Genomic DNA, 27,264 nt, shown 5'->3' on the forward strand with positions numbered 1-27,264 from the left:
AGCCACAATGCCATTAGCTTAGGGGCATTTCCAATCACTTCATAATCGTCCCTCATTTCATTTTAAGAAAACAGCCCTAGGAAAATACGCACGCTGATTGGTTAAAATCGTGTTTCTAGAACTCGATGGAAACACAGAACTAGCACGAGCTCTTGATGTAATGATGGCGCAAGCAAAGAGAATTTACATTTTGATGATCAAAGTAAACAAGCTGTTTTCCTTTTTTCCGTCGTGGTGTTTTCTAAAAGAAATAGAAAACATGTTCTCCGTGTTTCTATCGAGTTGTATAGAAACACTCGTGAAAGATTGGTGAACTCGAAAAAGCTGTGGAAACACTCACCTGCAGCTCCTGTTCCCACAGCATTTCTCGTTCTCCCAAACTTCCACTCGTGTTTCTATTAAGCAATTAGATCATGAGCTTGAGATTTCTATCGCGTGATAGTTGACAAGGGCGCAGTCAACTAGTATAAATCTACTAGCCGTGCAAAACTTCATCTAAATCCTCTTCACAGACACTTCGAAAATGCCTAGAGGCGGCCGTCATTTTGTTAACAAGCGCACACTGCTACGCTACTCACTATCTATCACAGAATAGATAGTGTGTAGCGTAGCCAATCAGAGAGCAGTATTCGTGATAGAACGCTAGTAGATTTATACTAAAACTCGATAGAAACACGGTACATGCTTTCTATTTCTTAAATTGTGATTAAATCCCAGTGAGTATTTTTAGTGCATCCTGTATTAAGCGGCCACCTGTATCAAGCGGCCAGTTCCTCAGTCAAGTCGATCCCGAGGGTGGCCATTACATAGTACTATATACAGGTTCGACTGTATATGAATTTTGCACAACAATAGCTATTTTTAGTTTGGTGATATCTTCCTTACCAATGGAGAAATGCTTAAAATGCCTGTTACAGCAAGTTTAATGTTTGCATTAAAAATAGTAATTAACTGAAGTCACTTGAATGACCCAAAGAAAGAAAGTATATTTTCAAAGATGATCTGCAGTCCTTTTCCTCCCTTGTCATCAAGGAGAGAAATCCTAGTCCTAGAGGACAAGTAGTCACCAACCAAAAAAACCCTGAATAAATTATGAACTGGGCACAGCACCCCAGGCCACCCACTTAACTACATGTAGTCATACTAAAGACAGGACTTGACATTAAAAAGGTATAGTTTAACTATTGGTTTTTCATTCTGGGTTGTATGTTAGTTTCTGGCAGGCTTTGCTTTCCATAACTTTGCCCAGGTTACTGACTAAACTGTGGTACAAATAGGAAGGAGATCTTGGGTGAAACTATTGTGAAATAGCAGTAACAAATTAGTACAGCAAGTAAGAGATTTCTTTGAAGAATGATCACAAGAAATACCTGGAATATAATATACCTTGGTCATGAGAAACACTTAGAAATACCTTGGTCCTAAGGAATACTTGGGAATATAAATTTCTTGAGCAGGTAACATATTATTCCACTATTACTGAATTCCAGTCATGCCAGTAGTTCTTAGGCAGAACATAGCATAAAGGGCAACAAAACATCCCCTTGTGTGGAGTCTTAACAAGGTACATTGTGTTTCACATTATTTCATTTACAATCCAAAATTATGTTCCATTGCAAATTTGAGATTTTGTGCTAAATCTAAACTTCACTAATCATGACAGTAGTCAACATAATTTTTGATTATTTGTTTTGAACCAGAATACCCCTTGACCCAAGTGAGGAATCTGCACTCTTTTGATGGGCGTGGTTTGATTAAGCGTTTTGCAAGTATTTTAAATATTTTAATGGAAGCATCATTGTTGAAGAGTTTGTTTTGTTTTGATTTGTTCAAAATGTTTTTAAATGTCATATTCCCTTTAATAAGGCATTGAATTTCTAAACTTTAAAAGTTTGACTGTTGCTATTTTGTGTTGTGTTTTCACTATTCTTATTTTAGTAAAGTTGCAGTTTTAAACATGTATTCATTACAGCCAACAGCCAACCTCGGTCTCAGGTCTCTTATCGTCCTGCCCTATTTTCTCACTCTGGTAGGATGGGAAGATGAGAGACCCCGGGAAAGACCAACAATTAACACCAGTTGAAGTAAAAGTACTGAAATTTTATATGTGCATTTGTTTATTTGAGTTATTAAAAAAGAAAAAAATTGAAATTGTTTGTGAACCGAGACTCTAGCCATAATTCCATGTCATGGGTCTCCACAATTTATTTAGTAAAACAAATTTATTTTTAACAAAATGAAACACCTGTCATAAATCCATGTCATATGGTACCGCGTCCTCTGTTGACCTCTCCCACCTTCAGAGATCATGACTCAAATTAATTTTATCAACTGACAAAAATGTACAAATACATAATTTTTCTTCTATAAAATATTTTAAATTAACTAACTCTGCAAAAGTACTTATTTTTCAAATATTTTTCGTACAGGTGAAAAATTAAATACGAATATTTTATAGAATTAATTTCATGAAGCCAGATGATAAATGGTCAAAATTTAGAATATTATTTTTTTTATCTACTAGCTGTGAATCTTCTGAAATTTGCCTCCTTCATTTCTGATTTTGTAAAAAAAAATATGGTTATATCTTTTCATTAAAATGACAGTAAAGAGTTGACCTCAACTCATTTTAAAACTTGATTTTACATTGTAGAGAATCTTACATGATTTAACAGCAGTACGTTATTTTAAAAATGTGTTAAGTCGAAACAGACTGGTTATGTCCAGTACATTGAACTAAGAATATTGAAGGCTCTATTTTGTTCTTGTTAAATACCCTTAAAACTATATACAAAACATAATCTGACAACATTAAAATGGTGTGAAAAAAATAAGTGGTTTACAGACCCTTTTGATGTTTATGTTGTAATATACTACTGATAATATAAATATATGGTATATCTCAGTTATCATCTAACTGCTGCCCTTCATGACCTTGGAGACATTCATCTAAGAAGTCTATCACAGTCTGTGAAAATTCCTTTGGTTTCTCTGCATGAGGCCAGTGCCCGCTGTCTGGTATAAATTTAATGTCAGCTCTGGGAAAAAGTCTGTGAATTTCAGGGAAATCCTCTAACCTTAAAAGAAAGATATTAAAATATTATTAGGTTGATGTAATTGCACCACGGAGCTTGATTTGAACCAAAGTGGTTAACCTTTTTACAAGTAATCACTTGCATAACTTTTTTCCATTGGTAAAAAAAAGAATGGAGAGAAGTTAATTACTGTAACACTTGCTTTGTCATGACGTCATTGTAGCCTGTGAACAGGTAGACCCCTGAGCTGACATTCATTTGGCTCACGCATTCCTCCCCAATGAATTGCAACAGATGTTTGTTGGGGAGGAATGTATGACAAGCCAAAGGAAAATCTGCACAGGAGGCTAGTGGACAGACCCTCAAGCTTGTATCTGATTATGCATTAATGAGTCTCCAAGGATGAAAACCATGCCAAACATTTAACAAAGTTCTACATTGCCGCATGTCAGACATTCCTCACGCCCCATAAACATCAGGTAAAGGAACATGACTCATATCACCTTTAATTTGTAAAATGGTCAGATCAGGGAGACCTATGTAACGATTATTTTAATTTTGTCACAAGTTTCATCCTTAATCTAGGGTTACACAGGCATCCTCTGCTCTATCATAGTGTGCCTTTATGCTGCAGAACTGCAGAATCTCAGATGTAAGTACTAACCCCTGAGAGAAACAATAGATTTAGCAACCTAATTCTCAAAAGCAATGGCTTTGAAAGAGCAACCACCTGAAAGTAGAGACCTCAGCCAGTGTATATCAAGAATACTAAATCAACTTAAAAGGGAATGGTTCATTTAGGTAGATTAATTTAGTTCCAGCCATACTATTTTCAGGATTGTACCGTAATTCCTGAGCAACACTCACCGTACATAGTCTGATTTAGCTCCACCAACAAAAAGTGTCTTTCCATTAAATTCTTGGTGTGGAAAATCTGTTGGAAAGCCTGACACTTCTGAAAGGTTGTTTTCTAGGGCTTCTAGATTAATTCTCCACTTAAATCCAATTTCTGTTTTTACAAGGTTTGTTAAGAAGAATGACCTCAAAAATGCATTCTGTATGAGATAATAAGATCAAAACACAGTGAATGTTAATCAGAAGGGAAAGGCCACACTGTCACTTCCTCCCGCTTACAACGCTTCAAAAATTTCATACGTGTGTACTTGCTTGCATAAGTTGTATTAGCTTAAAATGGATTCATATTTAGATCAATTGAAAATTATTTCAAAGTAGATTGTTATTAAGTAGTTTTCGTTGACTCACTGTAAAATTATGGTTACCATTAGGTAATAAATCTGGAACAAAGAAACAACAATTTTTAAAGCTGTTCAAATTATTTGACCCAAAATTTCCCAAGGCAGGGCATGTAGCTGATGGTGTTAATAATTTGAAACTCTATCCAAGGTCTGTTGAAAAAAACATCAGTACTGATGCACATATCTCTGATCACAGTCATGAATCCATAATATCACCTAAGCAGACAGTCTTTCAATGCAAACATGTACATATACCTGACACACTGTTGCCTCTACACAGGGCTTCTGGGAGGGTGTGAGAAAAAAAATTGTGCTGGATTTTGGGGCCAAATTATGTGGGGGAAAGCATCTGATTGGACAGGGATTTGTGGATTGTTAGAATTATTGAGCATCATTGCAAGTGTGCAGGTTGGACCAAATTGAGCAGTGCCACACCTGTACAGTTGTTGACTTTCAAAAGCCCTGGTTTTTGACATGTATGGACTGAAAGCTGGGACGTGGCTATGAATAAACTATGTAGGCTCAAAATAACCTCCAGTACTGTTTTCTAGTGAAATTTCAGTCACTGACTCTTTTTCCACGAATGAATTATTAGCCATTAGTCAGTCATTACCTAACATCATTGTGCAATCGTTCCATCACTAAAATATAATTTTACTCACAGGTACGACATCCACCAACATCTTTTCAGCATCTCGTTTGTCCATGATGAGACTTAAATTCATTCCCCGCTTTGCTGCTAAATAACTTGGGATATCTTTATCCACACCAATTTTGGCAGGAGACATGTCAACCACTATGAGGCTGTGCACATATTCAGGATGACACAGAGTAAATGTCATTGATGTTTTTCCACCCATACTATGACCCATCAGCACTGCCCTGGAAAGCTCCAGCTCTTGGAACAAATTCCATACATCAACAGCTTGAACAAAATAGTTCATTTCGGGACTGTGCATGCTTTCTCCATGATTTCTTGCATCAACTGTTACTATCTATAACGAAGAGAGCAAGAAACAGGTTACAGGATTATCATCTGTAGAGTGCTAGGTGGTAGGATGTTCAATTCCTATTGAAGTCACCAATCTTTTTACAATTGGACAAGAAGCCACACATTCTCCAAGTATGAAATGTAAATGCACATTATAACTGGCCATAATTTACCGAAAAGATCCAAAAAAGTGGTGACAGGTCCAACCCTAATTTCAGTGGTAAGACATTACAAGTAAAGAGGTCAGAAAAATATCAAAAAAAGCATGTGATGGTTACCTGCCTACCAGTTTCCTTGTGGAACAGTTTGGCAAGTGTTCTCCAGTTTTGTTTGGATCCAAACAGGCCATGCAGAATAACCAGAGGAGGTAGCTTTTCCCCATCAGTGGTTGCATCAATGCTTTCATAAGCTAGCCTTACTGCTGAACTAATTAGAAAAGAAATAGACAGTCAACAACCTCATTGCCCAGAAGGGAATGACGCATATTTTTTTTTGCTTTTGTGGGTCACTTGGTAGTTGAATAGACATCGAAGCTATTATCTGTGAAATCTGGTATTTGAGCAAATGTATGTTAGAGTTTTAATAGAACGCTATGTTTATGATAATTAGATTCAGATTTTACATGTGCTTGGCCAATGATCAACATCATAAATCGAGAACTCCTTTCTCAATATTAAAAAGCAACTAAATAACTGCTGAATAAGGCTTCGTTGCATCTATTTTCTAAATTCAAATCGAGAGAGAAATCTGACTCCTTCCTCCCAGTTTTCCCCAGTCAAACAAAAATTAAATCTTTAGCCAGCCTCAGCGAGGGTGTAGTTTCAACATGATCTTCCCTTCCGTTTTCAGCCCTCAAAAACTTCCTGTTGAAACAAACTTTCTTTGGTACCTTCCATATATAGTACTGTATGGTAAACTATTTTGGCATCTTAGCATGTGGCCACTTTTAAGGCAAATGCGTTGCTTATGGACAAGTTGAAACAGCCTGTTCAATCGCAAAAGGCTCATTTTGCAGGACTTGCAGGTTCAAACGAAAAACACATTCATTGCAAGGCGTTCCACTTAGTTGGCCAGGTTACGTAATTGAAAGAAGCGCCGGGAAGCCAAGCCTTTGCTAGCTGCCGTGTGAAAACTGGTTAGAGCTAAGCCCCACCTCGAAATACCACGTGATCAAAACTTCATTGGACTTCTCATATAAGCTTACTTCCTGTGGTAGCAAAGGCGAAATATTCCTTGTTCTATATAGGTTTTTATATATATTTTAAATGAGTATTGTGGTATGGCTGCGAGGGATTATGATCATTTATTCAAGCTCCTAATCATTGGAGATAGTGGTGAGTACTAGTTTCGTGGTGGCCTCAAGATGAACCGGTGAAATCTGACATCGCTTCGTCCAAACCCACAACAGTTTGTGAAAACTCATTGGCGCCCAAACAAACTATTCCATTGTAAAATCTTGTGATAATATATTGGTGTCTTCGTACACACATAATTCTCTTCTCTGTAGCGTGGCCATTGTGAAAAGCGGGCCCCGGTCGATTGATAAAGCAGTTGTAAACAAACTGGTCAACTTTGCATTGTAACTAAAACGTAACATGAATGATCTTGTAAGCTTCGTTTTCTGACGAATTGTAAATCAAGTTAACATGTTAATTCGATCACATATTGGTAAGAACTAGCTCTATTTTAGCTATTTAGAAAATTTATTGTTTCATTGTTTGCTCAGACAGTTCTTCTGTAATGCTAGTAAAATATTTTAAGAGTAAACATTTTTGACAAAACGTTTATGTCGATCTCGTACGTAACGTAAGTTTTTAAAGAGTGAATTTGACATCAGTAATGTGTATGTGTACGCACTATAGAGAGAGGGCACTCAGTAAGTGATCTTGTAGTTACTAAGAGTGTCCAGAAAACAAAACATGGGATATCTAGGTGATAGTGAGCGCAATATCAGTTCAACTGAGCTGTACGTGACAACAGTGTAGCGTGTATTGAAATGTACTAATGTGAAGGAGATCTTAGTTGTCGTGTAGTACATGTACTGAGACCCTCAAAAGGTTGGTCTGCAAATATCATAAACAGCTTCTAATTTACTGCCAAGTTACTGCCTATTTGTAAGGCTTCGGTGTTCCTGGTTTTAGTACATATGCCATTATTCTGAAACTTATGCAGTCACAAAGATGATAGCAGTTCTACCAACTTAGCAGGTTCAGGTTTTAGTCCAGTTATATGTACATGAGAGCCACATATAATGTCACTTGCACTTTATGTAAAGCTGTGTTAGTGTGATTGCGAGTTTAAAATGTTTACATGTATGCTTTCTTTTCTCCTCTAACCTAAGATTTATTTCACTACCTAGGTGTTGGAAAGAGCAGTTTGCTCCTCAGGTTTGCCGATAATATGTTTTCAGGTAAATTAACCTAAATTTGTAATGAGTTTCGATGTTGATTGATACTAAAATGGAAATTTAGGGTAAATTAAATTGCTTGATAATGTTTTTACCTTGATGTACTGTTTTGGGAAAGTTTGAAAGCATATGTAATAGTAGTGTACCAAAAGGTTTTGCACTGACGACTCTTGAACTGTGAACACGTGACATTTTTTGTACACTGTTAAGGACTAAAGAATGAGGGCTCTTTAGCATTTTTAAATTTTACATTGTGAAACTGTCAATCTTGTACATTATATGTACAACAGAATTTCTTTCTGTTGACAGCTTGAACTGAGTCTTTCCAAAAAAAAATCAGTGTTATGTGAAAATATTCAAAAAATAATACATTAAATTAACACTTACAATACAGCACTCTCTGTCTGTCAGGGTGTGAAATTATGACTCACTGGTCACCAGTGCAACCAGAAATCGAGTGATTGCAACCAGATACTAAGAGACGGTCACCAGTGGGCGACTCACCTTTTCTTTCGTCAATCTTTTAACCTTGGAGGAAAGCGACCTTACATGTGGATGAAAGATACGATTTATTCAAATAGATGTAATAAAACAAACCCATGATTCTTTGATCGCCAACTGGATCGTCATGTTTGATTTTGCAGCTTCTTTATTTTAGGGCACACTAAATAATGCGTTCACAGAGTCAATCCATCCTTTTGCTTCGCCTTTCACTGCAGTGCAAACCCTTGAGCATTTATTACGTCATTTACTTTACAATATGACAACTAATAATTTGCAGTTGGTGACTATTTTTTACCACTTACCAATTTTTTTAATTTTGTTAGCCTTGCACTTTACTGTCACAAATGTCCATGTGCTTGTGTCTGTTTATACTTTTCTCCAAATGTAGGTTATTGTTGATACATTATATGTGATTTAACTTGAAAAATTATTAGAATCTATTTGGTTTACTATTGGAAACAGGATCATACATTACGACTATTGGTGTGGATTTTAAGATAAGAAAGATCAATGTGGATGGTGAAATGGTGAAATTACAGATTTGGGATACAGCTGGACAAGAAAGATTCCGTACCATAACATCGACGTAAGTAACACACTCTGAGCAATTTATAGCTCTTACAGTTACACTGTACTTTCAAAACTTGTGGTAGAAAATACATTATCATTTTGTTTTGTTGTTAAAATATTTTGACATCTGAGAATTGATTATGATTTAATATTGGTATTGAATGCTAGAATAAACAGGTTTGAAGGATATTGGCATTCTCCATATTTACGGTTTTTTTCCACTGAGTATTTTTCTCATTCTTCCTTATTAACTTGAAGGTGGCTTGGGTAACTGAGCTTTGTCTACTTTGTCTATCAACTTTATTGGTCACAAAATTACAATATAATTAAAAGAAGAAAAGGACCAATAGGAATTGCGCGAACGGGAAAATAAAGTTACCCATGTGAGGCGCAACCCTAGAAGCTAGTAAGAATGGTGATAGAAAATCTTAAATTTGAGCTGGTGATTGCTACTGTAAAATTCTGTTTGGATGTACTTGGTCTCAGCATTAATATTGCGGCAATAACTATCAATAACACAGGATTACTTTAATCTGCATTGAGTACAATGTCTTTTCCTGTTGAGTGGATTGGAGTAGCCTAGGAGTATTGCTACTTCCTGTAGGCAGGATCTTGGTTCCTATACAGGTAACATCAACATTTCAAATGCATAAAGTAAAGCCTCTTAATCCAGACTGGCTTATATCTCTCAGGCCTTTAATAACTCCAGTTTCTGTAGCATGAAGCGGCTAGGAGTATGGCCACGCTCCCTCTGGATGGGATGGTTGTCCATCACAGATCACTCACCAGCATTCTGGCTGGCTGGTCCTGGTTGGCCCGTTGAAGTTGCTAGGCACTGTGAGAGTAAAGTGTCTTGCCCAAGAACACAACACAGTGGCCCTAGCCAGAGTTCAAATACAGAACACTGGGTCGGGAGTCCAGCACAGTAATTATAAGGCCACTGTACTTCCCCAATTCAGATGCAAAGAAGACTTAGATTTATAAATAATGAGGCAAATGAAAGATGTAGATTTTGATGAATATCAATGCACCGCAGACATGTCTCCTACAACAATAATTCATTGGTTAGTTCTGTATCTGTGTTAGGTATTACAGAGGAACACATGGAGTTATTGTGGTGTATGATGTGACAAGTGCTGACACATTTGTTAATGTGAAAAGATGGCTACATGAAATTGATCAAAATTGCGATGAAGTTGTGAGAATTTTGGGTGAGTATGTTCAATGTAATAACATAAATAAATGTTAATTCAAATTTTGTTATTGAATGGGAATTAAATGCTGGGCAATGAGGACAGAAAAGCATTCAGCAGAATATTGAGGGGAGGCAGAGAAGTTACTGTAAGGTAAATGGAAGTGCTGGAAAAATATCTTCATATTTCCCTTTGAGCATTAGTCCTCTGAAGGAAATGGGGGACCACAATGTGCTATACACAAAATATTTTTAACAAAAAGCATTTGGCCTTGCGTGACAACTCAGATAATGACTCATATAGAGAGGTTATTACTTTCAATCGACTGTTCTCTTGATAATTTGGTCAGGGGATAGATTGTTTTGTGGTGAAAATCTGTTTTACCTCTCTTGGTGTCACTACACAGTTGGTAACAAAGATGATAATCCAGAAAGGAAAGTTGTTGAAAAAGAGGATGCAATGAAGTTTGCAGAACAAATGGGGATCCAAGTGTTTGAAACAAGTGCAAAAGATAACAAAAATGTAGAAGAGGTATGTGATAATTTGGTAAATTTATAGAGCCTTTTCTTTGCCTTGGAAAAACATGACAGACTACCCTCATTTTTCTCTGGAAGACACTCACAACAAGATACATTGTTCAAGAATACTTTTAGAGCAAAGTATCACTCAGCCTATAGGACCTGTTCATGTAGTTAATTTCCCAGATAAAGTTCAATTTAAGAAAAACAATGAGTAGTATTTATCAAATATTACCAAATTCAAAAGTTTCATTAATCAAAGGAACTCTGCTTCAATGAGTCAGTCAGTCAGTCTGTCTGTCTGTCTGTCTGTCTGTCTGTTTGTCTGTCTGTCAGTCAGTCGATCCTTCAGTCAACAATAATAACAGCAACAACAGTCAACTACTTATTTGGTAAGCCAGTTGGACAGTCTTTCACCAGTCAGTCATAATTAGGAACGCCTTAAGTGACTATTTCTTAAAAGAGTCAACCATTTTATTATACTGACTGCTTAATGCTTGTTTTTTTCCAGGTGTTCAATGCAATAACTCGCATGGTTTTACGGCAAAAGAAAGAACAACAAGCAAAGGCCAATGAACAATCAGGAGTTATAAAAGTCAAAAAGGACAGAAAGAAATCTGGGAGGAAAAAATTCTGCTAATATATACATGTCTAAGTCAGATTTTAGAACTCTATCAATGACACAGTCTACGAACTGTGGTAAAATATGGATACTTATTTACCTCTTGGGCCGAATACCAAAGATTTAACCTCTAACCCTGTTTTACATGTTGTCCATGTACACTACCAAAACAGAGCACAGTCGAAACTGCAGTTCTTTACCTCTCTTTCCTTTCATGAGTTTGAGTTTCAAGTCCAGTTCTTGATAAAACTATCCCAGGAAGAGTCTGCACTTTCATCTTGACTGCTCCTGCAGCGTGCAGCTTGCTTAGATTGATAATTAATTGAAAGTCTCTTGTTTCTACCTCAGACTTTCATTTGTCAATTTACACAGAATTTTGTGCGGTAGCCTTGTTTGAAGCAATCACACCTCTAAAATGGAGAACGAAACAATTTGTACACTATATGTAGTGTAAAGATAAATACATGTATATGGCTCTACTCTTACACCCAAATGAAAGCTTGCCATTCTCGGGGCAACTGGAATGCTTATTAAGCCAATCGGAGTGTTGATTAGACTAAACGGACGCCACGGAGTGCTAATCAGCCTAATGATAGTGATTTGACACCTGAGCTTGAACTCAAACGCTTGAACTGATCAATCCTGTCTTCCTTTGTGTACAGAATCCTTAGTTTTTGTTAAATTTATAGTTGTTATTATTTTAAGAAAATTGCTGGAACTTTGCCATTTGTGTGGAGTGGCAAAAAATAAATGAATGCGTAGAAGTGTATATAATACATGTTACATAAGACTGCTACCCCGTTCTACATTCCATCTCTCTTTTATGGAGAGCAACCATGATTGCCAACTTTGTCCTCGCGAGCTTCTCGCTACGTCATAACAGACTTTTTATTCTTCCCTACATTGGTTGTCAACGCTCACAGTCTAGTAACTCTTCTGGTAATTTCTTACTTGACTCATCAGTTGAACCTGATTGAAGTTGACATACTTTGTCCAAAAAATTTTCGTACTTGTATGATAAGCAGTTTTTCAGCGCCCATACAGTGAATCCCGACTGTGACGAATTTTCCGCTCACGAAGAACATATTCAGTTGTTCGCAAATATATATTTATTTTAAACTGAAGACATGTATAACGGGCATTGAAGTTACTATTGGAGTGACTACATATTAATGCTTCAAAACGGTAATTAATAGTAACATTCCTGACATGTTCAGGCGACTGTTCACATGTAAACCAATAACGAGATTTTTCTGTGTGTTTGAAAGTGCTCTGAAGTTTCTGATCATACGCTCCGAAAAAGAGGCAATGAATAACTTTCTGGTCTGCAGCATCATATTAGCTATGGTTGAATGATTAAACAAGAATAATTCGAATTGGACCAGCATGTAAAGTCAATCTTGAAAGAACCTGCAATTTTTTGTTCATAGTCAGTATTGTTGCTAGGTAACAATAATTAATTTGAAAGTCGAGCTGACGGCAAGCTTCCTGTTTTACAATGCACGCATTAACTGCCAGGACAATGGAACTAATTCTTTCTTTATTAACTTTTCGTATTTTTATTGCCGAACAACAGGGTTATTATGACATTGTATGAATGCCTTCGTTTTTGATCATCGTCAGTGTATATTGATCAGCTTTTGTACATGTTGGATGGCCAGCGATGAATGGCGATAATAATGATGATAATGATGATGAATTAATATTGGTTTTGGCCAGCCAATGGAGTTCTTTGTAGACGTAATGTGATCGATTTCACGGGTGACTTGGTGACTCGGTGCTTCACCTGAAATTCCAAATAATGGCGGCTGTATCACTGAAAATTAACATTGCAAGGGAACAGGTTGCACAGGCGTGTCTGTTTGTCAGAGCCCAGCATGGCACAGTCTTTTCCGCCTATCTGTGGAGCCGGGTTATTACAAAAGCGGTTTCTCTCTTGAATCCCTCCACCACAATCTGCATCACAAGGTAGCCATGGTGACCACATACCGTATCTTCCATCAACTACGTAAAATAAACAATTGAATGAATCAGATAAGTACTTCAAGTTTCGAGAATATATAGTGTCAGAAATGATCCAGTTGTCTCCCCGCATCTACTGTGTTATAAGACAACAGATGAGAAATTAGTCCGTTATAATCCCATGAACCGGATAAGCCAGATGACTCTTAAGTGCCGGCACCGTTGCGCATTCTGTAAGCAGCAAAAAATAAACTTTCCTAAAAATTATGACATGGATTATAGTGACTCCCCCAATATGGGATGCTAGGCCATTGTACCGCCCACTCCCCCGACACGGGTTGCCTCAACAATTCGCAGGTAGCCAATCATCATCCTTTGTAGAGATTTGTACAGAGTGAATGACGTATCCTATAGCTAAGACAGCGACTATATCCCACGAGGGTATAAGACGGAAAAGTGGCGATAAGAGCAACCAGCCCAGGGAATCTGTTGACAGACTACAAAATCTGAGTCACATTACACTATTTAGTCCCCCCAAAAAATCGGAAAAAACCCTGCTAATGGGGGGTCGAGTCGTGCCAGAATCTGTCTACACTTTAGAGTACCTGGGCAGCTCCGTATGCTACAGGCTCTAGTTTGGACAGGTTGTCCAAAACATGGCTTCCCGCCGTTCATTGGTACAGGATTTGTACAAGTTCGCATGCGGCGTTGAAAGCGTACGCTGCCACATGTTTTTGAACAAGGACCAAACCCGCTCCATGGACTATATCCTCCATCAACTGTGGAAAACAACAAGTATAAACACAGTCACACACTTCTGAAGGCAATCTAACAGGCTAACTTATGTGAAGTGAGATAAAGTAAACATTTCGACTCTTTCGTCACCCATGGTCGTTACGGATTGGTACGAGAGAACGTGGAGCGCATGCGTCGAGTCAGTTGACTAGACAACGTCCACGACCATGTCGACTAGACCTTGTTTCAAGGTAGGGCGTAATTTTGAGCTTCATTTCCAATTTATCTGCTTCATTCCTTCTGGAAACGAAAGACATCTACCACGAAATCACCAGCTGACTGGGATATCGCAAAACATCACTGTCTACGACTGAAGGTAAGTAAAACTCCAGCGTTAAATGTTACTGCTTTTGCGACTTACATTTTTCCCGCCCTTTTCATTCAGGATAAATGGCCGCGAGTGGCCGCATCCACGAAAACGAGGATTCATGACTACTGATCCCACTCAACTTAAATTGGAATGCAGTTTCTCCAAAAGTCTTCTATCCGTGCTAAGTTCGTTGCTGGAGAACTTAGCTTTCTCAAATTTTGTGGCCCGTTAAAAGTATTCCTTGCTATCGCAAGTTTTGATTTTTTTTCAATCTTTGCTGAAGGTAAGTTCTAGATTAGTAGCCGACTGAAGAGTTTGATTTCTTATTTCTAATTGTCTATGTAATGTGAGGTGTATTGATCCTCACCCCAACATATTAAATTTGTCTGGATTATCTGAGTTTTACATCGTTTATACTAAAATCACACAAGTCCGTACCTGGGCAGCCATGACGATTACAGCGTCGAACTTGAATGGCTGGACCTAATGAATGACACATCTTTCCGCCCCCAGAGGGAATGGGCTTGTTACAGATTCTAGTCCGTACCTGTGCACCTCCTCCACACGATCTGTCACAGGTACCCCACTCTGACCAGTCACTGTATCCCCCGTCTGTATCGAAGTGGAAAAAAAGTCCTTAATCACTGCCTCCCTTATAGCAATACAATTCAACTGACACCAATGTAAAGCAAACATATCGTATGCACCTGTACACTGGCAGCCAACACGGGTGATTGATAACATCCAACCTGGGATTTACTAAGACTTTTACATTGATCAAAGCACTCTTGATTGTTTCCTTACCTACAACCAGTGCACGAGCGAGAGCAGTTTCAGTAACACCATGTAAACTGGGAATTCGAGGAAAGTGAAATCCTAGATTGTTGAAAGTAAAGTTGTTACTGATCAGATGATAAACATAAATTTTAACTCGGATAAACTAAAGATATATACTAAATGCCAAGTTAAAGAACTTTTGAAAATAATTGATCCCATTTTGCATGACAATATTAACCTACCTTTTTCTCGAAAAACATTAGATCGTATCTGTTGAATTTTATTACCCAGTTCAATTGTTAACTTATTCTGACCAATCCTACCTAAATATGCGTTTATACCAGTTGAAATGGTGATGAAGTTTGTACTGCCATAATGTTCCTAAAATTTGTTGGACTTTGAGAGCTCTTGATAAATCTTGGACAGTTTACTGATGATGTTTCTGGGGTTTCATGCACTTTTATAATTACCTGAATAAAGTGCCAGTGGATTGTAGTTAAACAGTCGGACTTGTGGTCCAGAAAGGCTTGAGCTTGGTATCATCTGAGTGTATGCTGTAAGATAGAGATATATAAAGCTAACGGTAAGGGAAAACTTGTGCCTGCGGCTCTTCCATTCGCACGTTCGTTCATTTTTTCCAATTAGTCTCCCATAATTCGAGCTGTAACTGGTTACCACAGCATCATCTATCACTTTTTTTTTTCGAAACAAGTAATGCGCGGCATTTACTGTAAAGTTTAAAATGTTAAATACAGGGCCATAGTATTTTCTATCCTTTCCGCCGTCATCAGTTCTTCATTTTGTTTATTCTTATATTTGAAGTCTACGATATTTTTCGGTGCTGCTGTTATCTTAAAATTGGCTGATCTAGTGATTAACTAAGAACATAAGTTTGTCGTGATACGATGTCAATTCATCAGTATCACGGACCACGACGAGCAGACAAATAAATGGACGGTACGCCAGCCAGCCAGCCAGCCAGCCAAACAGACAGACAGACAGACTGACAGACAGACTGACAGACAGACAGACAGAGACACACAGTCACTCAGAGATACAGTTTTCTTACCAGGACACGCTCGGTCAAAACATGATTGATGTTGAATGGAAAGCCCGGTACACAGCCCGCCAGTAGGGAAGAGCCTAGGATTAATGCAGGAGCGTTTGCGAACCCGAAATCCAACTCCACACGTCTTGGAGCATGGGCTCCACACACTCCAGGCTGTGAACAGTTGATGACTCAAACCATTTGCCCTGGGAACTAGTCCTAAGTAAAAATTTAAATTCTTCGGTGAACTCAAGTGAACTCCAGTTTATCCAACGAGCATGCGCGTACCCGGCATCATAGCTATTACAGAAGTTGTCCACTAAACTGATCCCATTACCACCGAAGGAAAGTATTCTACCCCACCTCCCCCCCCCCCCCCCACCCACTTGTAGTTTCAAAGTGGGAATTTATCCTCCACTGCACGTCCAGATACACGTGATCATTTTGGACGCGTTGGTCAGCCAAGCTACCAAGCTATTTTTTCAATCATTAAAGGTAACGCAGACTGTTACTGAAGTGTGAAAGCTAAGTGAACCAAAGTCGAGTACGAAACCTCTAAAAACCAACAGGTGGAAAAAGTAAGCCCCCGAACAAGGAATTGGTGCCACCCTTGAGATTTTATTGGGTATCCTAATTTAACGTACTGCATACAAATACTTGGTGATATAGGATCTTACGGGGATCTAATTTTATATAACAGCACTAAAGAAATAAAACGAAACCCACATTGGTGCATAACGAAGAAAAAGAAGACGAACATGACTTGTGCACGTGGCGAAGGCTGACCTCATAATGTCTTACTCTGCTCAAGACATACAAACTCTAATCCAACTATTCACCTCACACCTAAACCCGCACATAACCCTCTGCTCTATGCCGACAAAATGGTAAATTGTCCTAATTGTCACATCGCCGGCTTTCTGAACCTCATAAATAGTTATAGTTAATTTTGCCGTAATTTTTTTGAGTCTAGAAACGTAATCTGGTAGGCCGCGATCTTTGCGAGTACATGTTTGAGTTTGTCAACAAAAGTCTTGTTTGAAAACTGTATAAAATGAAGCATAAAACTTTTTGTGGTTGCTTAAGGTAATCCAATATAATTTGCATACTGTAAATCGGGCATATTTTACTGTTTAGTACAGTGTCTCTTATAGGACTTCTCCAGTGACACCTCCGATGGCTATTCGTGCGAAATTTACCAGGTACTGGGGGTAAGAAGGTTAGAGAAACGTTAAGAGAAGCAGAATAAAGAAGAGAAGAGAAACTGTTGTTACCACTCCAATACCTGAGATAAATGTACAGAAAACATCAAAACGAATCCATTCTTTGACGAAAAAATGTCTTTATTAGGAAACAAGTTCAAACGGCTGACTTCCTATTCACTCTGATTTTTGATAGTTTAAAGTTTAAAATAACTGCAAGGTCTCGATATTAAAGCAGATCCTGGACAGTATAAATGATGGGACGATTCTTCAAAGGATCTACCAATATCTACTGCATTAACCAGATCACTGAACAAGAGTGGTAACTGGTATGAAAAATAACACGAAAAGCTTTGTTTATAGCCAGATAAGTATAGCGGCTCATTCCAGAGAGAGAAAATCAAGGAAAGTGTGAAGGGATAGCTACGGAAGGAAGGCTTTCCAACAAAACTAACAACCCCTTGTCATGCAGTAAAGATTGTTGGCGGATTCTTGATATCCGTCTCATTGTGTGCTTACTGTATTAACTCAATCGAGAACAAGCATCGTCTTGATTGGTCAACAATTCAAGAAGACTCGAACTCGTTAGAGAAAGAACTTAACTTGCCAAAAGGTTATGAATTCTGCTTTTACCTTCATAATAAAACAGCAGTTCTACATTTCAACAGTTCTACTAAACCGGTGGTTTTTAGAACAGAAAAAAGAGTTCTCTAAAACAGCACTCTTATCATAGAGGGTAATCTATGGTAATAGATGTCCAGCAGTAGCAATTAAATAATGAACACAGTAGCAATTAAATAATGATAGAGGGTAATTTTGATGAAATGCAGGTAAAAAAGGGGCTTGCAATGAAATGTATGTACATTTTGCAGTTTCTTTGGGGGATATATCTCTCGTTCAACTAGCCGAGAATCAGTAATTTATTTTACAGCAATGCGATAAGGGGTATAAAACACTCATTAAAAGGATTAAAATGATGAATAAGAATATTAATAAGATTATTAACAAGAATTAATAATTAATAAGAATAATTACTGATTAATAAGAATATTTAGATTGAAATTTAAATACAGTATTATATTCACTGTTAAAAGTGTTACAAGAATAAAAAGGCGTTATACAAGTGGTTAAAAATAATGTTAAATTACTCACTCCTGAAAACTTTCAGTAGCTTTTAGCTTGCGTGCAGACTCCTGCTATTTCCTTTCACGCGGAAACTGACGTGACTTCTCCCTCACAAAAGAACATAGCACACGTCTTCATATAGTCTAAGTAGTTTTTTCGCTGATAAATTCTCGCTCGCCGTTCGTTTTTGAAAAAATGCCATGCTATATCCAGCTGTAAAATACTGGCTACCCTCAGCCACTATATATCCCATGCTAATTTCCGTAGGAGTTTTTTTTTATCAGTTGAGCTTAATAACATACTTTCAAGATTATTTGTTTCTTAATTGCTCTTTTCTCACTTTACCAGGTTTGCGGCGTATGTGGTCTCGCGACAAAATGTCGCTAAGCAACCCTTTCTCTTTTAGTTCCCCTTCAGTTACAACTTTATCTTCAGCTGAAGAGATTTTACCGCCTTTCCCCAATAGAGGGAGGCGGGGGTAAAATGCACTGTTCAATGGTGATCGAAAAGGGGAATCATTAGCTACGTTAGTAGAAACAGGCTTAAAGAACGAATATTGAGTTAGCTGAAAATTATCTCTTCGAGTTGTTTTTACGGGAAGTCTAAAATACGAGTATGGGTTAATAGGCAACGCTTGTCCAGTTTCAGTGTTATGGAAACTATGCGTGATCCCATCGTTCGGGAATGTACTATCTTTTAGATAACCATTTACTAATGGCGAAGAAGAAGTAATTTTGTTTTGGTTCTCATATAAACCAATATTGCTTGCTAACGCGTCAGTTCGTGAAACAGACGTAAATCTGTTTCTCAGTGACCCTGCTTCAACAGGGTGCGGCGTTACACTATACGTACGTTCCTTATGGGAATAAGGCAATGAATTTGTCAGAATTGCGTTTTGCGTGAAAGGGTTCGAATAAAACGAGGAGCCAGTACCCTTATTCTGCTTATTATCATTTCCACGCAGATCATTAGAGTTTGCAAGAGGAAAAAGGTTATGAAATAAATAAGAGTTAGAGCGGGAAATCGGGATGTTTCCGGTTGAAAGTGGTATTGTCCCTGACATTGAGAATGGGGACATTTCCTTATTTTCCAATTGCCTTGAAACAGGTTTCTCCTTGTGTTGTTTCGTTATACGATCGAGTCTATTATCACCGTTAAGACCCGATGTAGAGGCAGCAGGGAAGGTGTTGTATCTATTAAAAGTACTTGCCTCACTTGAAGATAAACTAGAAAATCTTGACATTGGACGGTAAGAAGACGGCGTCATCACCCCCTTACCTGTAAATCGATTAAAATATGGTTGATTTGCGATATAACTTTGCACTGGATTGGCTCGAAAAGTAGCTTGATTGACAGGCGCTGCTGATAATGCCAATTGACTAGTTTCCTGAAAAGTAGTGGGATTCGATGCGCTGGCCTTCTCAGTGTCACCGGTCTCACCTGAAAATTAAACAAAAAATAAATAAATAGATACTTACTCAAAGAAGATATAAAATTAAATAATTCGTAGAATACGAATATTAGACCTTTTCTCCTGTTATTTGATCAATAAATAAGTAAATAAGTAAATAAAGAAATAAAAAATGACCTCTCCATGTGCAAAATAAATTCAATATTCATAAAATTAAGTTTTATTATATTCATGCTTACAAAAAATAGCCATTTTAAAGCACAAAATAGAGCGCAAATTTGATGTGTTATTATTACGCATGCGTAAATGAGATGCGTTCAAGTTATCATAAACAAACGACACCATTCAATAATGCTACATTTTGGGGGAAAAAATCAATAAGCTCATAGAAGAATATTTCGGAAGAAACAGACGATGCAAGTTTCTGTAGGAAAATACAATCATCTGTTATTTGTCGATACCCGTTCTCGTACCACAAGTGTGGAGGCGTACAGTGTGGAGGAAATAAATAACCATCGATGGCTAATTGCTATATTGCGCGGATGACCCTCACTGGTGTGGGGTGCAGGCTTCAAACCTGTAGCCGATTAGCGTCGGAGCGGTTCGATTCCGCCTTCTGCGCGTTCATGGCTTTATTTTGATGCAAAACACCAGCTTTGTCTATTATGTCAAATATTTCTCGAGGATTATTCCGCTCTCGTTCCGGTCGAAAACTTGCAGCATCATTATTTAGGAGCCAGATCATTAAATTCCTATGGGGACATGTTTTTCCCTAGGAAACAGCGTAATGAATCTCTCTTTGGTCGTATTTCCTAATTATTGGCATTTTCCCTGCGATTGTGCCAATCGCCTCTATTTAAAAGATATTGTCCGCGGCTCAGTAACAACTCAATGAAAATGCAGCATTATGCCATTGCATTTTTTTATATAAGTGACAAGGAGGAAACCTCCATTTTCAAAAGGGTTCCACAAAATAAGACCAAATCATGCAATTCACGACTGGTCTTTAAGAATTTTCCTGCGGGTTCATTTTTTGAGGTCAAGAGTGACTCGTTCCAATAACACAAACTACTCAGTTGTATAATTATGTAGATTTCTCTTTCAAGCGAGACGACCAGACGAAACGACTGAAAGAATAATCAAATATTATTGTCAATGTAAAAGTTATTTTTTGTTGAACCGATCGATGTTGAGCAATATTAGCAAAGGATTATCTTTTGTTCGTGTCACGCCACTCCTAACAAAAACATTTCGATTGGCATGAAAGAGCAAACGGTTTTTTTCGCTCGTTGTTCAAGCAGCAGGCGACAATCCGGCTGCCAACCGTAAGAGTAGATGAATTTTCTCATCTATTTTATTTCATTGCACGCTGTGGAGTATTATCCAAATGACAGTGATGCGACGTAGTCCCGGGGATGTAGTGTATCCTTTGTGAATTGTTCCAAGGATGTTATGATGCAAATTTATGCTAAATTATCAACCCGACTCGTGCAAGATGCGGAAATTTAGACTGCAATTTCCAGTATCTGGTTTCATTCAGGCTGGAAGTTGAAAACATATATTATCGGGCCATTTTTCCACTTTATGTATAGGATAATATTTATGTACTTTATTTCTCTGCCGATTTATACTTTTCATATTTTCTGTTTTATAATGGAATTTGAATTTTGCCGTCTGAGTATCAAAGACATGTAATTTACCTGTGGGTGCTCCACACAATGTTTCCACATCGTTAGTGGACAGGTACCGCTCCCAGAAGGAAATGTCGCCGCTGTCAAACTTGGTACAGTGAAAGTGAGGGCTGTAGTTTGGCCTGCCAATCATCAGAAGCGTGTTAGTGTCTGTCACGTGACAGCCGTGAGAGTGACAGCCAATGCAGTGCTCACTCCCTTTGGAGTGCGCCTTCAGCTCGCAGTTAACGTACATTTTCATTCCTGTTAGAGATATAAGATCGACAATCGATTAATGGTGTTGTTATTAGACTTAAACAACGAGCGAATAGGTAGAAACGCATACTAGGCGATAACAAACTCGGCACGGTGTTCAAGAGTAAAGCCAATTTAGGGATTTTTAGTAAATCACTTCTCGGCAAAGTTTGTTGCACGTTGCTAAAGGAAAGGTGGGTGGCAAAGTTGTGATCCTATTTCACACACGTTCACACGTACGCATAACCCCGTCACAACCCTGACAACTCAACTCAAGGGATTTCATAAATACTAAACTGCAAATTATGATCATGCCATGCGACCGAGTCGGTGTTGTTGAAGTGGTATTTACCTTCGCTTTTCTTCCATGTGACAAGAACGTCCTGCCATCTTTGTACTATCAGAGGAATTTGTACACAAAACTCTTTGTTTGCAACTGCTAAATCAGCTCTCAGATTCCCTTGTACCGTGTACAACGTAAAGCCTTTGGAGTTAAAAGTCGAGGCTCCCGAATCCACGATGTACTTCATGTCGTTGTACTTTAGAGCATCCTTGTCTAGTCGAAAGGTCATCTCAAACGATAGGCCATCATCACAGGTATCAGGATCTGAGCAGAGTAAACCGTGTTTAAGGATAAATGAATGAATGAAAGAAGGAGGGGAGGATGTTACTAAACCTTTCATGGAGTGAGGTACTAGAAATGGCTTGATTCGGATTTAGTTCAGTAATAAGTAAAAGTTTTGGAATTTGATTTAGGTGTGTAAGATGAGGAAAATTAATGCTAAGATCAGCCTGGTATCCTGCGCCCTCCAGCAAGTGCTTGAGCTTAGTGGAGTGCTGAACAGAACAAAATGCGGACGATATTGGGCTTGCATTTGCGTGGCTTTGATGTCCATAAAGCCTTATGAAAGGATGCCTTTACAGCGCTTTAAGAGGACATTACCGACATAGTAAGGTACAGCTTTACGCGACGTGTCCGTAAATCCGTATGAAAGGATGCCTTTACAGTGCTTTGAAAAAACTTTACGGACATAGTAAAGTACAGCTTCACGCAACTTTACGATGCGATAAAGTTCCGTAAATGTATCCCCTTATGTGTCTTAACAGAACCCCGTAAAGACGCTTAAAGTTCAACTTTACGATTTCGTAAAGATCCGTAAAGTTCCGTAAATGCGAGCTTTACGGCAGCTTTACGGCAGCTTTACGGAACAGTTAAGTTGCTATTTCGTGCTGTGTTAAAGTTCTCTCTTTTCTCGCTTCACTTCCGATTCAATTAATTCAACAATTATTGTATTACCGGGATTGAGATATCTCAGTGTATCAAAGCCATAGAAGTAGTGTTCCTTTGTGTTTTATGTAGTTGTTTTCTTTTACATCACAATAACACGACTATAATGTTACCATACCACTAATGCATCCTCCAGAGAAGTCACCAGCTCCCAGCCATGCGTTATGACCATTAAGATGAAGTCCTCCCCTTATAGCTGTCATTTCTCCGTGTGTTCGTATAGCTGGCCCTGGACTTCCTGGTATCCGATCTTTGATGAGTTTGTTTAAAGACCAGTGATATGTCGGCCTCACTGATAAAGATAAAGAATAGAAAAGAACGCACATCACAACACAACACAACGTAAAAAAAAAAAACTGACGTTTCCTAGTAGTCTACTTCGTTGCATGTTGTTTTGTGTTAGCACTGATCACTTACGTTTCTCAGCGTCCTTTGTACTAAAACTCAAGGCCTTAAGTTTTCCGTTGTGAGCAGCTGATGATGCTGAAATGGATTCCTCTTCCTTGTCATTGTTTGCATTCTTATCCTTATCCGACCGCGTAACACTGGACCTAGGTTTCGTAGGGCTGCTAAGTTTCTTTTCCAGATCTTCTGGCTTGATATGTTCAATTTTTTTAAGATGCGGAGAAGTTGATAGCTTTGTTGTTTTTGAAATGTGTCCGATTTTTAAGTGCTCTTTTATGTTTGGCTTTGTATAATAACTGAAGAGGTCTTCAACCGCTTTTGGGCCGCGCTTCATTTTGTCAATGAGATCCACGAAATCTTCGTTTGGGAGATCAAAACCGACTCCGTCCAAAACAACATGGTGTTGCTTGGAATCTTTCTTTTGAACAAGACTGGGCTGGTCTTGTTCTTCAAAGAACCTCTGAGAAGAAAGTTCAGGGGTGTTTTCATTCGCAGACTTCCCCTCAAACAATAACTTTTCAAGGTCGTCGTCTTCCGTTGAATCATTTTCCTCCGTTAGCATTTTCAGAGTTCCTTCGCGTAAAGGTACCTTAACGTTAAAATTTGGATTGACTGCCTTTAACCCATGGTCAGTTGTGATGATATGTGTTGGTGGGTTTGTGGCTGAGGCTGACATGGCTTTTGATTGATGCACAGTATTGCCACTTTGGAGGTGATATTTCTGCTGGTCAACTTTGAGTCCCAACTGCTGTGAATTTTCCCCTTGTTTAAACAACCCACCAAGACTCTGATTCTTATCAATAGAACTCCCTGTACCTATGATTGTAGCATTAACTTTACCGTCTCTTATTATAACACCATCTCCAATCTCCCCTCCCTCTATTACGCCTCCTTCAATGACTCCACCCTTGATCTTACCAGCGAGAACAAGCCCTCCCTTCAGTTGCCCACCCTCCATGATTCCCCCTTTGAGTACACCTCCTTCTATTGTTCCTCCTTTCAATGTCCCTCCCTCAATTGTACCATTCTTCAGCTGTCCGCCTAGCATGGAGCCAGCTTTGAGAGTCCCTCCGAATATATCCCCAAACTTTAACTCGCCACCTTCAATGTTACCTCCGTGCAAAATACCACCTTCCACTTTACCACCTTTTATAATTCCGCTTTGTATTTCACCTCCTTTAAGTACACCTCCTTGCATATTTCCTCCTCGAAATCTCCCCCCTGCCACCACTCCACCTTTTATATTTCCCCCTTCCACACTCCCTCCGAGTATTCTCCCTCCGAAGACATTTCCGCCTAACAGTTGCCCTCCCTCAAGTCTACCATCCACTAAGTGTCCTCCTAACATTTGTCCTTTAGAAATCACGCCACCCTCCATAGTCCCGTTGGTTATTCGCCCGCCTGTAACCTGGCCTCCTTTAATGACGCCACCTTCTATCGACCCTGCTTTTATCTGTCCCCCTTGAATCAAACCGCCGGAAATTTGACCCCCGGATATTTTGCCCCCCATGATTCGAGTTCCTGTAAAAGGTGGAGTCAAAGGTGAGCTGTCCTCTTGCGGCCTCGAAAAATATGGATTGACTTGTTTCGCATGTTGTTGATGTGGCATATGCAAAGTAAAGGGAGGATTACCCGCATTTTCCGCCGGATTGTTTGGTGATGACGAGGGATCATGTGATGGGTATCTGTTGTTGTCAAGTGTACCAGTCCACGTGTTAGGATTCCCTGGTGGTGGAAGGAACGATGCAAATCCTTCTCCATCTCTTCCGACCTGTTCATCGTTGAAAACCGGTGGATTTGTATCAACATCAGAACCCACATTGTTGTGCTGCGTTTGTTTTGGTACTTGCACTACTTCTGGGTTTCCCAACGAAACAAGTTTTGTCACATCTCCTTGACGATGCTTACCATGAGCGTCCAAGAAGGCTGTCATGTTACTTTGACCACCAAGAGGTTCGTGATGATCATCATCAGCTTCACTCTGCTCTTCAGATTTGTCTGAGTTTCTTCCATGTCCAAAATGATCCAGCATTCCGCGAAAAAAGTTTTCAAAGTCCTCCTGGGAGGGTAAACGAAATTTAGAAGAAGAGGTTAAATGTGGATTTGCCGATATGGAGCTGGAATCTTTGTTTGATTTGTGCATCATCTTGTTGAAATGAGACTTTGTTGGACGAACCTTTTTCATTTTAATCGGTGGAGGCTCGTCTCCTCGGTCGATGGCATCGTAGAAATCATCATTACCACTGTTTTCATCTGTGTTTGAAGGCGCGGGGCCATCATCCCATGCTAACTTTGGGTATGCTGCAGGTTGAGTGGATGTAGGCGTGTATTCATAATTGTTGTTGTTGTTAGCGCTATCACTTGCATTATCATTTAAGGCGTGAAAATAGTCTGAGAGAGTCCTATTATCGATCATATTAACTTCCTTGATATCCATGCCGTCAATGTCGAGTCCCCTGCTGTACGAACCTTGAATATCGTCCAGGGAGCTGAGAGTCTTTGAGATGGTTTGACGTTCGTCGCTTAGATCGTCTTCTACGTTGGTTCGTTTCCTTGTTGTATATCCGCGCCGAGTGTTTCTGCTTGGTATTTTATGCTTTTTTATTGTTCGATATGTGTTTTTCAGATGACTTTTAATGCCAAGGGTTTTTCTTTTTGGTTTAGTAGGATAAACTTGACGCACCTTAACAGTAGGCGCCACAACTCCACGGTCCTGATGTTGAATTAGATTCTTGTTATTAGTTAGAACGGTTTGCTTTTTCGTCGCAGAGACATTTCGTCCATGAGGAAACCTTATCAGACCTTTCAGATGATGCTTTCTAGTTTTCTTCGTCTTTTTGAAATCTGGAATTAGGTTTTCGCCACTCCCTTCAAAATCGTTCACCGCTACATGGCCAGAATCTTCCAAGTCCTTTGTAGCTCCATAAAGCAAGGACACATCTCGATGCTCTTGATATTTAACTGTTTGCACTGAGTTTTTGCTATCTGTCTCTTTTCTGAGTTTGCTTTTGAAACCAACGGAAAAGCATTGTAAATTGAAAAGAATACTTGTGATGTAGAGTGCGATCCTCATTTCTCTATGAAAGGAAAACAAGAAAATTAATTGTGAAATCGTGCGAGATATGTAAATCAGTTAAATTTACCATCATATTTTGTAGGACAGATCTTAAGATCTGGCAGGGACACACCATAAGCTGGAAACATCCAATATTAATTGTATATAACGACAAAGAAATCATTTGAACTGAACATAGATTTCTCGAGGCTAAGGACTTAGGAGCTTAATTAAGACCCAAGAGATGTCACCTGCATTTTCAGCCATTTTAGTGGTGCGTTCACAAAAGAATCTGAACTCTTTAATCACTTTTCAATGGCTGTTTTTTCGGGTCATTTGACTTCTCTTATATCCAAATCTAAAGAATGAAATCAGGTTAGATTTCCAAAACTAGCTTATTTTCTTACTAATCAATTAAATAAAGAATTGCCGTTTGCTAGCAGTGAAAGGTAACAAAAATAAATGGAAAACAACACAGTTAAATCAACAAAGAAAAGTAATGAATTTTGAGAAGTCATAACTTGGAAACAATCATTTTACTACGTTAGTGTGAGATACCCTATTTCTAATAACAAACTTAATTAATGTGACCAATATTACCTTTATTGGGAAACCAAAACAAAGACAGTGAGGTCAAGGTGTGTGGTCGTGCCTCATCTCTCGCGCATCAAAATTCGATTCCTCCAGGTCACATTCTTAACGAAGTAAATACCCATGTATCTATCATGCGTCTTTTACACTGCCTCGACTGATTAGCTAGCTTTCTATGGGAAGCGAGATTTTCAGACTATTCTTGATCGGGAAGATTTAAGTCTCGTTAAGGTTGCTCTCCATGATGCGAGACGAGTTACTAACAACACCAAAA

At 38.6% G+C, this 27,264-nt stretch overlaps 3 protein-coding genes and 1 non-coding gene across 6 annotated transcripts; 2 read left to right on the forward strand and 2 right to left on the reverse strand.

Annotated features, from left to right (window-relative positions):
* Positions 1 to 2,134: 2,134 nt before the first annotated feature.
* Positions 2,135 to 6,290, reverse strand: LOC145462572 (sn-1-specific diacylglycerol lipase ABHD11-like). Of its 2 annotated transcripts, XM_081446127.1 has the most exons (5): positions 6,172 to 6,290; positions 5,561 to 5,708; positions 4,954 to 5,286; positions 3,903 to 4,090; positions 2,135 to 3,077 (listed from the first exon to the last, which is right to left on the reverse strand). In XM_081446127.1, the coding sequence occupies exons 1-5, from the start codon at positions 6,288 to 6,290 to the stop codon at positions 2,903 to 2,905; spliced, it is 963 nt and encodes a 320-aa protein (XP_081302253.1). In that variant the 3' UTR covers positions 2,135 to 2,902. The 2 variants fall into 2 exon arrangements, with proteins under 2 accessions (XP_081302253.1, XP_081302255.1); XM_081446129.1 differs by having other exon boundaries at positions 5,569 to 6,264.
* Positions 6,291 to 6,537: 247 nt separating this feature from the next.
* LOC145462573 (ras-related protein Rab-35-like) lies at positions 6,538 to 11,876 on the forward strand. Its single transcript, XM_081446130.1, has 6 exons — positions 6,538 to 6,616; positions 7,642 to 7,692; positions 8,656 to 8,779; positions 9,850 to 9,974; positions 10,363 to 10,487; positions 10,986 to 11,876. Exons 1-6 carry the CDS (start codon positions 6,562 to 6,564, stop codon positions 11,112 to 11,114), a joined length of 609 nt encoding a protein of 202 aa, XP_081302256.1. The 5' UTR covers positions 6,538 to 6,561; the 3' UTR covers positions 11,115 to 11,876.
* Positions 11,877 to 12,026: 150 nt separating this feature from the next.
* Positions 12,027 to 27,227, reverse strand: LOC145462571 (uncharacterized). 2 transcript variants are annotated; one of them, XM_081446125.1, is made up of 12 exons: positions 27,000 to 27,227; positions 23,357 to 26,421; positions 23,058 to 23,231; positions 22,004 to 22,258; positions 21,427 to 21,660; positions 19,594 to 19,755; positions 16,010 to 16,207; positions 15,411 to 15,494; positions 14,968 to 15,039; positions 14,602 to 14,775; positions 13,664 to 13,837; positions 12,027 to 13,100 (listed from the first exon to the last, which is right to left on the reverse strand). In XM_081446125.1, the coding sequence occupies exons 2-12, from the start codon at positions 26,415 to 26,417 to the stop codon at positions 12,910 to 12,912; spliced, it is 4,779 nt and encodes a 1,592-aa protein (XP_081302251.1). In that variant the 5' UTR covers positions 26,418 to 26,421; positions 27,000 to 27,227; the 3' UTR covers positions 12,027 to 12,909. The 2 variants fall into 2 exon arrangements, with proteins under 2 accessions (XP_081302251.1, XP_081302252.1); XM_081446126.1 differs by lacking the exon at positions 27,000 to 27,227 and adding an exon at positions 26,533 to 26,594.
* Trnastop-uca (transfer RNA opal suppressor (anticodon UCA)) lies at positions 20,263 to 20,349 on the forward strand. Its single transcript has one exon. It is a non-coding gene; the product is annotated as a tRNA-Sec (tRNA).
* Positions 27,228 to 27,264: the final 37 nt, after the last annotated feature.

The sequence above is a fragment of the Orbicella franksi genome, chromosome 12, assembly GCF_964199315.1.
Source record: "Orbicella franksi chromosome 12, jaOrbFran1.1, whole genome shotgun sequence".
Taxonomy (NCBI): Eukaryota; Metazoa; Cnidaria; class Anthozoa; order Scleractinia; family Merulinidae; genus Orbicella; species Orbicella franksi.

Coding starts and splice junctions, on each gene's coding strand:
- LOC145462572 (XM_081446127.1), bottom strand. CDS start 6,290: ATGAGCCTTTTGCGATTGAACAGGCTGTTTCAACTTGTCCATAAGCAA. Junction 4,091..4,953: donor TGTTGGTGGATGTCGTACCT/GTGAGTAAAATT, acceptor TATCTCATACAG/AATGCATTTTTGAGGTCATT. Junction 3,078..3,902: donor GCTAAATCAGACTATGTACG/GTGAGTGTTGCT, acceptor CTTTCTTTTAAG/GTTAGAGGATTTCCCTGAAA.
- LOC145462573 (XM_081446130.1), top strand. CDS start 6,562: ATGGCTGCGAGGGATTATGATCATTTATTCAAGCTCCTAATCATTGGA. Junction 9,975..10,362: donor TGAAGTTGTGAGAATTTTGG/GTGAGTATGTTC, acceptor GTCACTACACAG/TTGGTAACAAAGATGATAAT. Junction 10,488..10,985: donor ATAACAAAAATGTAGAAGAG/GTATGTGATAAT, acceptor GTTTTTTTCCAG/GTGTTCAATGCAATAACTCG.
- LOC145462571 (XM_081446125.1), bottom strand. CDS start 26,417: ATGAGGATCGCACTCTACATCACAAGTATTCTTTTCAATTTACAATGC. Junction 21,661..22,003: donor CACATGGAAGAAAAGCGAAG/GTAAATACCACT, acceptor TATCTCTAACAG/GAATGAAAATGTACGTTAAC. Junction 16,208..19,593: donor ATATTTTAATCGATTTACAG/GTAAGGGGGTGA, acceptor ATTTTTACTTAG/GACTAGTTCCCAGGGCAAAT.